Below are 9413 nucleotides of genomic sequence, written 5' to 3'. Positions count from 1 at the left end.
GCCCCCAAGTGATTTCCCTGGTGGCCTTATGCATATCAAGAGGTGTAGCTATGGTTCGAATACGACCAAGCCCCTAAGTGATATTGTGAGCTGTGCTCAAGGGGCACCTATGTTTGAGCTGTGCTTTTGCAACAGACTCTCTTTGGTCCCTTATGATAATATTGGCTTGATAGACGGATTACTGGAGTAACCAGAGATGTGCTCTTACGATAATATTGATAATATTGGCTTGATAGCCGGATCAAGAGGGTATTCATAGCTATGCTTCAATGAGCAGGAAGCCCCCATGTGATCAATAATATGATAAGCCAATAAGGCAGGATACCCATGTTTGAACCGCGTATCATGGCAACAGGTCCTCTTCGGCAACCTTTAACTTTTTGCAAGAAATAAATTCTTGTTGAACCAGATGGTAAACCGGATATTGAGTGCTTCAAAGCTTTGTGGGAGACATCTTTCCCTTAAACCGGATTTTAAACCGGAATCTTCATTTTCAGCCGGAGATTTTCTGACGGCCTTTAAACTCGAACTTGCGAGAAATTAATTTCTTTCTGAACCGGAAATTCTTAAACCGGATTTGAGAGCTTCAGAGCTTTGCAAGAGATAGTTTCCTCTTGAACCGGATTTGAACCAGGTACTAAGGGCTTCAGCGCTGTGTGGGAGACGGGAGTTCCTTTAAAACGGACTATAAACCGGAACCATCATTGTGAGCCGGAATATTTCTGACAACCTTTAAATTTTCATCAATATAACAGTAGCCTCCGGGACCGGGATATCTTTCCCTTCAACATCCCGGGGCACTTGAATTTGCTGAAACTGGCAAGACTTGCTGAGTCATATCATCGTAGCCCCCCGAGTCTCAAGGCGACTCGAGGAGTTGGCTTGGGATTCTTCATACTTGGCCTTGACATAAACCGGCATATAGCTGAACAACGGACCGATGTCATATGTTGAAGCTGGAAACAAGGTGGCGAGTTAATGATCTTCGCAACACTCATTGTATATCCTTGGCGTTGATAATGCAATGTAACTCCACGAAACTTGAGGTCAACCGTGGCGGGTTATAAATGACCCCGTATGAGCTGTGTCAATAACCCGACCAATGGTTCCTTCCAACTGGCTATTTGAAGTTAACCAAACTGTAGTGATGGCGACTTGTGCACCTGCCCATTGAGCCATCCAGTGCAGACGGCGGTTGATAGTATATGCTAATTTGCCTCCAATTTGTTGAAATAAAAAAACCGGGCTACCCAAGCTGTGACTTGCTCATACTCAATAAACAGCTCATGCGGACAGGTGCGGCCCGGTGTGTTGATGTAGACCAGGCCGCGAGAGACGGACAACAAAGAGACCACAGCATTAGAGGCGGTACGGACAGATGAGTCGGTCACGGCGTTGTAAGCCGGCGTGGTCGGGCAAGTCAATCGCAGGCGCGATAAGCCGCGCGGACGGGCGAGTCAACCACGTCGTGTTGATGTAGTGAACAATTGTCCTATATCAAAAACATCGCAAGCCGGAGTAATTGTTCTTTGACAAAAAACAATATGTGTTAATAAAATAAACTTAGATAGATATCACCTGATTTTTCCGGACGACGGATGATCCGTCCGCGGGCTAGAAGTTTAATCGGGCCGAATATTAGTGTATACGTGCCTGTATTTTAGTCTTCCTGGAGTACTACCAGTACTATTAATTGACTCCTTGACCATGCAATCATGTGCTGTACTAGTATTTTAATACTTGTTGCTTTTGCTTCCGACTTCTTGCGAGAAAGTGAAGGTGGCAGTACCTAGCAAATGCCATGCAATACAAATTGCTTCCTTTATTCTGATTCTTGTGGCTGGCTTGGGATTAGTATAGTATTTTCATTTGATCTTTGTCCATTTCCAACAACAGTTTTGAGAGACCACCGCTGCAGACCGCCGTATGTCCAACACCAGCATCCCAGCACGACCTGGGCAACGCCAGCGCCATGGTCGTTGAACAGCCGGTTTGATGAGGGACCGTGGCATCGGAGGCGACTACTCTGTGCGGCTCTTGGCAGAGGAGGCAGGCCACGCGGGATGCTTTGGAGGCAAGGCGAACCACGGCGAGGTTGGCAGCTTGACACGACGGGGTCACAAGGCGGCTCGACAAGGCTGGCGAGGCAACTTGGATCCGGGGTGGCGAAAACAGTCGACGTAGGAGACGCTGACACAAAAACTTATCTGCTCAACCTGTCTTTGCATATGTACATACTGACGAATTTTTAATGGGGGAAGAGGTGTGCAGCCGGTTTGACAGCGAAGGCGGCCGACGACTCAGGCCTGCAGCGGCAGGGGCTGGTTGCCCGGCGCAGCCGGCTTGATGCGCGGAGACGGCTGGTCGGAGCAGGCGCAGGTACGGGCGGGCCGCACGGTGTCCATGAGTAGCGGGGGCGGCTCAATTGCAGGTGAAAGGCCAGTTTGTAGGTGCTCGGAGACGGGTTGAACAGGGACTTGATGTAGCGGCTCAACGATGGAACAGGCCGGGCGGCTTGTGGAGACCGGCAGAGGAGGCGGCTCGAGGTTTGGCCACGGTGGCGAGGCGAGCACGGCCAGGGCAGCTCGGAAGTGACGGGAACGGAGCGCAGCCGGGGTGGCTTACGGCGCCGGAATTCGGCAACAGCGTGGACGACATGGAGCAGCACAACGCAGGTGCTCGTGGAGGCTTAGGCGCGGCTCAGGCGCGGCAGCTCAGGATGCAGGGAGGCCGTGGAAACGGCAGCTAAAATATGGAGGAAACGGCCTGATGCAAATAGTTCAATGGCAACTTGACGCGTCGGCGGAAGCAGACTGATGCGGCACCACGGCTGAAGAGCAAAGCCAGGGCGGGGCTTTGGCGTTGACTCGGCATAGCAGTGGCTGGCTCAGCAACGACGACGGACGAATGGCCCAGAGGCAGAGCTGGCTTGAAGGCAACATGAATCCGGGTCGTAGTTCGTTTGACTAACCCATTCAATCGTTTGCACCCTGGAATCTTGCATTGATCTTTCCAATAGTAGGCAGTGTTTTGAAAAACCGAAAAAAATCCGGTATGTACTGAATTAATACTTGCATCACGTATAGTGCAATAGGAGACAAACAATTTAATCTTGTGGATCAGTCTTAACCACCACGTGAGGAGCAGTAGCATTATAGTACTATTTCTCGATTGATGATGAGTTGTTGCAATCGGCGGCGGCAAAACCTTTTAATATCACAGGGGCAATAGGCTGTACCAAAAATTGCGTGATAGCCGGTGGTCTCCTCTGGACTTGAAGCATACTAGAGGTTGGGGCGCGCCTCCTGGCCATACCTGTGCGTGCAAGTCTAGCTTTCATAGTTCCAAACGTGCTTATTTGATCCAGAGAAGCACAACCGGCGTAGATAAGCTACAAATGTTGAAGAGAAAAGTGCACATCTGTGCGTTGCCAGATAGGCAACCGCAGTTTCCACTGATTTTTAGCTCTTATTGTACAACACATGCATGTATAGTGGACACATACTTGAATTAATGACAGTAATACAGGCAAAATCCATTAGAGGTGGAAGTATATTAATCTTAGAGGGTGGCCGCAGGTTATATACCTGGTTAGAAGATGCATTACATGCGATGGTTATCCAAAAGTGAATCAAACTCAGCAAATAAACAAGCAATCTAAAGACGATGTATCTACCAGATGCTCCACTCTATGTCGTTGTATTTCAGCCACGAGACTTGGGGCTGCAGCTTCATTTGCACGCTCCGCCAACCCCATCGTGCCGATGCTCGCCTTCATCATCGCCTGCTCGAGCAGCTCCTCATCTGCTTCATCATCAGATTGCCATCGCAGTAGAGCCCTCGACGCAGCCCACAACCTCTCACGGTAGCCGCGGAAGATGTAGCGGTCATCACCATTCCCGCTTGGCGTAGTGCAGCCACCCGTTGGGACTGCCTTCGGCCACGTGACTTTGCCAGTGTCTTGAGCAGGCAGAGGCAGCATCGGCGTTCAAGCTCAGTTCTACATCAAATGACATCGTTGCCCACCAAATCCAGCAAGAAGTTAAAGTGCGGATGCCGCAAACCCCGTGAATCCAAACTTGCCATTAGTGTGCTGTAGATCCATGTGTTTGATAAAGGGAAATAACAGACTGAGCACAAACATGATATAAACTTCGTCACTGCAAATTGGAGTCCATGGCCCTGTAATTTCAAACGGCAGATTCACCACAGTTATAGCAGAATTTTTTGAAGCCCATCACAGTAAAGGTATAACAGAAAGATATAACTGTTTCAAAGTGTGCATTACCAGACTGAGCACAAACATGATATATAAACTGTGATATCTTTCTGTTATTTTTAGAATTTTTTCAAGCCCATCACCTTCACCACAGTTTCTAAGAGGTAGTGAAACTGAAATCTCAGCTTGGTAATGCACACTTGTTGACAATCTTGGCTGAGAATGACAAATTTGCTTTAATACAATCACAAGTAATAACAAACAACATAGAAGACATCACAAGGAGATGATCGAGCTATTTTAGATCTTACGGGCATGAATACTACAAAATGGGTGAATCTTGTAACAGATAACTTCAACAGTTTGTTGAATATTTCAGAATGCAGTTTCTAGTCGCACCAGGCAAGATTCATACGCAAAAGGGACTTCAAACACCTAACGCCAAAAAGGCAGGAAAGGCAAGTAAGTAAAATGAACAAGGGACAAAGCAGTTTGAGATCAACTGCTTTCCACTCATAGACCTAGTAAAAAATAACACCAGCGCGTGATCATCCAACAGAGCAGCACAATCACCAAATAACTCCAAGGTGCTTCAAATGAGGATAGAAGATTATGCCAAATAAACATATCCATAAGATTGCACATATCAGCAAAAAAAAAACTTGACATCTATTCAACAGCCTTGCATGTAAAGAGGGAAAACAGTTATTAGACTGATTAAAGAAGAGAGGTAGCTCATTTCTAGGGGGAGAAAGAGAGAGAGAGCACCAACTGGTTTCATTGTTGAAAAATATTTCATAATATGTTCGTTGGCTTCATCACAAACTGAGCTATGTCAGACAATATGAATCTCATCCAGATCCCAGAACATCTGGAGAAATTAAATATTTGTTGCATCAAATTTTTACGGTTTTGAGAATGTGACAATTCATGGGTTCATCGGAAAGAACATAAATAATACTTAGATGTATGCACGGTGCATTATTACTAATATAAACGAATTAGGCTTTGATTCCCATTTCTCTTATCCTACATTAGCAAATTTTGGGTTAGGATAAAATCATGGGGTTTCCCAAAATAAAATAAACAAGCCCAGCAAGAAAGAAATCATTAGAATTCAAGCTTATCAGACAATCAGGCACTTCCGTTGGCATGTCAACAATCAGACTGAACAAACCTACAGTCCCCAATTTTCTGTCTAAAAAATGTGTAATGTTAGGAAAGGGAGTAAAATAAAATGTTGTGCAAATGTTGTGCAATGCAGCAAAGAGGAACAATAAACTTATTGTGTAAAATTCATCTTGAGACCGCTATACTTTCCCCAGGAGCCAGAAAAGCTAGTCATATCACACACACACACATTTAGGCAAGCAAATTACTTCGACCGAATCAATTTCTTTGCATATATGGCATAAAGGCATCTAGAGAAAAAAAACTTGATGATGTTAGTTTACCTTGCCAAGCTCATGAAATCCATCTAACTGATTAAGAAGCTCCATCACCGTGTGCTGGATCTCACGGTCATTACTGGTTCCTCACTAAATCATGTCCTACCAATTGCATCGATTTAATTCATGAAGATAATGCATGGCTAGAAGTAATAATTTGAAGAAGATGAAACAAAATTTGTGGGCAGCATAAATAAACTAAATGGTGATATAAGTTTAAAGATCTAAGAAATGCACTTGTACTTATATTCACATCAGTTTGATTTCTTCTTGTTGGGAAAAACTGATACTGAGATCTGAAGTTTAAAATTTGATAGTGTTGGACCGGAGTATATTTAGATGGCACAACATCTCAGTCAAGGGAACTATCAAGTCACAGCTTGCATCTCAGCAACAGTAGATGCATAACCATCTGCCACCATGTGTGTCTTACAGATAATAAGGGAATTAAGCTTAAGACCAATTAGCTTTGCAAAAAGAAAGCCAGAGCAAAACTTATGTGGTGATCGCGTGCATAGCTGAACATTTATCTGATTAAACGAGCACTTTCTCCAATATATTTGTCAATTATAGCACTTGACAGAATCTGATTTTAGACAGTACGTCAGTGTAATGTAATACTCGCATAATGAAAATACCAAGTACCATCAATCAAGTGAAAACAACACCTCCAAAAGTTAGCATCGATGTTACTGGCGAGAGCCCTTGCTAATATTGTCTTCCCGGTTCCTGGTGGGCCATAGAGTAGAACACCTTGGAAAAAGTTAAACAAACATACACTGGCAACCAAAATCACAGCATGCATATCTTTACCTCTTCAACTTCCAGAAATAAATTGGATCCTAAACACATTTGTTGTTGAATTTACCTTCGGGAGTCAGGCAATAAATATCACGTTGCAGGCCCTGTCAGGCATGCAATTAAGAGACGAGCATGTGAAGCAACGGTTTACCTGCTTAAATTGGTTGAGGGGCTCGTCGCTACGACCGTGGAGAGCAGACTAAATCCGCTCAGCGTCGAGAAAATTCAAGGACCATTAGTGCATGTAGACTATGAATGCTGCATCGTGGGCGGCAGCGGCGACTGTGCCAGCGGCCATGAGTGCCCAGTCGAGGCCATCGGCGAAGTTGAATAGCCTCCAAAAGGAGATCGCGCCGGGAAGGGGCTCGACCTCGTCCTCATCCACATCCTCGTCGGCGGACCTGTACAGTTTGAGCCTACTGATAAATCTTTTCGCCAACACATTTTAAATATTACTATCTTACACCTGTCAGCGTATTCATAAAATGCATAGTTCAAATAGAGTAACGCAGTCTTGGCTTGCATGCTGACTCTTTCATTCATGTCCTAAACCATTGGACTGGAACAGAGGGTCAATTCGACAGACACAGCTACGAGACTTGTTCGCCACACAAGATTGGACCATCGAGAGAAATGCCAGGCGTGCCGAGCCTAACTCTGGTCAGCATGGCGTGCACCGGCGGTGCAGAGCAGAAAGCCAGCGCACCCTGGGCCTGGAGAGATCACATTGACTGTCGACCTGCTGCTAGCAAACATCTGCTCACCCGGTCTGCAAAACTACAAGGAGGCCTTCCCCCTGAGGACGTGAGAGTCTCTGCTCGGCACCCTGACCACAAGAAGCTTCCATCAACAACATTACAACAACAGCAGACCCAAGGCCGGGGCTGCTGGCTCTTTTTTTGCACTGGAAATAGCCAAGTCTGGTTGCATGGTTTGGTACTCTGGTTGAAGTGGTGTCTGTGTCGGATGCAGCTTGGACAGAAGAGGCATTTTTTGTTGGTAGCATTGGTGCTGCTGGGCCTTGCCCATGCCTCGGGCGGATGATTCGGCTGGTCGCGAACTCTCCATGACAGGAGTGTGCAGCCCCAGGAGATGCAAAGCCAAAATGGCCAATTAGAGCGAGGAACGAGGCCCCGGGTGATGTAGGGTGGTGCAGTGACAGGCGGCCTTGGTTCTATTCATGCTGCCAGACTGCCATTTCTTGCACTGTCCTAAAGCATTATCCTAGAGACGGGGCGAATGGCTGTTACAACATAGAATTAATAGCGTTTTGCTATAGTAAACTGACTATTAACTGCGCTGCTAACCAAAAGGGACATCCATGCTCCGTACTGACTTTATTAAGCATCACACCTATACATATGCAATGCTCCTCTGTATCGAGATATATTATAGAGGCGAATTTCCAAAAGAATCGAGCAGAAGAAGAAAACAGAAAACGACTCGCCTGTTAATTCGACATGGAACAATCTGGTGCCTCGGTCTTGATAACTCTGGTGTTGTACGGGCCACAGGCGGCGCATTTGTGATACAGCCAGTGGAACCAAGAAAGCCCTTTTTTCCGCAGTCGTTACAGAGTATATCCTGGAGCAATCAGGCAGAGCGGCAGCGTAAATCCTTCAGTCAATGGAAAGAACGAAATCAGAATGAGAGAAATAGTGTACCTGGCATCGGTTCCGGTATTCCTCAGGAAGCTCTTCTGCACCCAGCAAGCCGTCGAGCATTCCAAAATACACCTACAGAGAAACAGAGGATATGGACTTCACATTAAATTTGTTCGCTTTGTTTTTAAAAGAAATGTGGCATCAATACATAGGAAATTGTTAACTCGAAAACAATAGCTTCTGAAATTTCTAAATTTCATGAGATAGAAGAACACAATCATCAAAGGGAAATGCAGAAACAGTTTTGGCATCAAGTGGCACAACTTACCGTCATATCTCCCAAGGATTTGCTGCAGATTGGACCCTCCCGAATCCCAACACCAGCATCTCCCCGCCGACTCGTCTTCGTATGGCGACGGCGACTCTGGCAACTCCGAGATGTCGGACAGCGGCGGGAACGGCCTGTGGGCACCAGATCTTCTCTACCTGACGGCCTTGTGGCGGCTCAGGCGCAGCTGCCAGCCCCGTGCTCCTTCAGACGAGGGGAGAGGCGGTCAAGGAGGAGGGGATGGTGAAGGGCTGGAGCTCGGCTATGAGAGAGGGACGGGGACGACAAGGCGAGGAGAAGTGGCGGACGCGGCGGCGCCGGGGCGCGGAAGAGTGATGCGGACGCGGACGCGGCGGAGGTAGGAGACTCGCACTCTCTTTCTCCCCAGATCAGACGAGGCAACGACGACGATGGAAGAGAAGAGGCGGCGGATGCGTTAGCGTGCGGTGCGAGAGGTTGCGTGCGCGGAGAGAATGAGAGAGGTGGGTTGCGTGCGCTGCGCTCGATACCGGAGGAAGTTGCCTCTAAATTTCCTGCGCTGATTAAATCTTATTTTCCTTTCACCAGCAACAGTAAATCTTTGGACGTGGCATAGCCAAGAAGTCGCCCTTACCGCCACTGTTAAAGGGTTTTATATGTGGAGGCGAGGAGGAATAAGGGGACTCGGCGAATCCGGCAGTAACCTTGGATCGGTTTCTCCATATACATACAACAGATTAATCCCTTCGATCTCGAACTTGGCGGAGCTGCGGTTTGGAAGGATCTCGTCATGTCTAACGACTCAAACAATAAAACCCTTATCCTCTTGGTCTTGAAACTTTGCACTGTAAACTCCAAATTTAATCATGACTCCGATCATCAAACCATCTTTTCTTCATCTGACCAATCGCGAGCTTCCCGAAACCCTGAGAAAGATCCCTCCAAGAACTCAACACCATCGTGCGCAGGCCCCACGGTGGGCGCCAACTGTCGTGGAATTGTCACGGCAGATGTCCTAGTGTTAGGACTTAGTC

At 46.9% G+C, this 9413-nt stretch overlaps 1 protein-coding gene across 2 annotated transcripts; it reads right to left on the bottom strand.

Annotated features, from left to right (window-relative positions):
* Window positions 1–3489: 3489 nt before the first annotated feature.
* On the bottom strand, window positions 3490–8888 carry LOC119267891. 2 transcript variants are annotated; one of them, XM_037549337.1, is made up of 6 exons: window positions 8401–8888; window positions 8133–8204; window positions 7916–8052; window positions 6620–6869; window positions 5674–5769; window positions 3490–4182 (listed from the first exon to the last, which is right to left on the bottom strand). In XM_037549337.1, the coding sequence occupies exons 1-4, from the start codon at window positions 8404–8406 to the stop codon at window positions 6704–6706; spliced, it is 381 nt and encodes a 126-aa protein (XP_037405234.1). In that variant the 5' UTR covers window positions 8407–8888; the 3' UTR covers window positions 3490–4182; window positions 5674–5769; window positions 6620–6703. The 2 variants fall into 2 exon arrangements, with proteins under 2 accessions (XP_037405234.1, XP_037405233.1); XM_037549336.1 differs by having other exon boundaries at window positions 5674–6869.
* Between the last annotated feature and the right edge of the window lie 525 nt (window positions 8889–9413).

The sequence above is a fragment of the Triticum dicoccoides genome, chromosome 3A (genome assembly GCF_002162155.2).
Source record: "Triticum dicoccoides isolate Atlit2015 ecotype Zavitan chromosome 3A, WEW_v2.0, whole genome shotgun sequence".
NCBI classification, from domain to species: domain Eukaryota; kingdom Viridiplantae; phylum Streptophyta; class Magnoliopsida; order Poales; family Poaceae; genus Triticum; species Triticum dicoccoides.
This window is presented reverse-complemented; position numbering and strand designations above follow the sequence as displayed.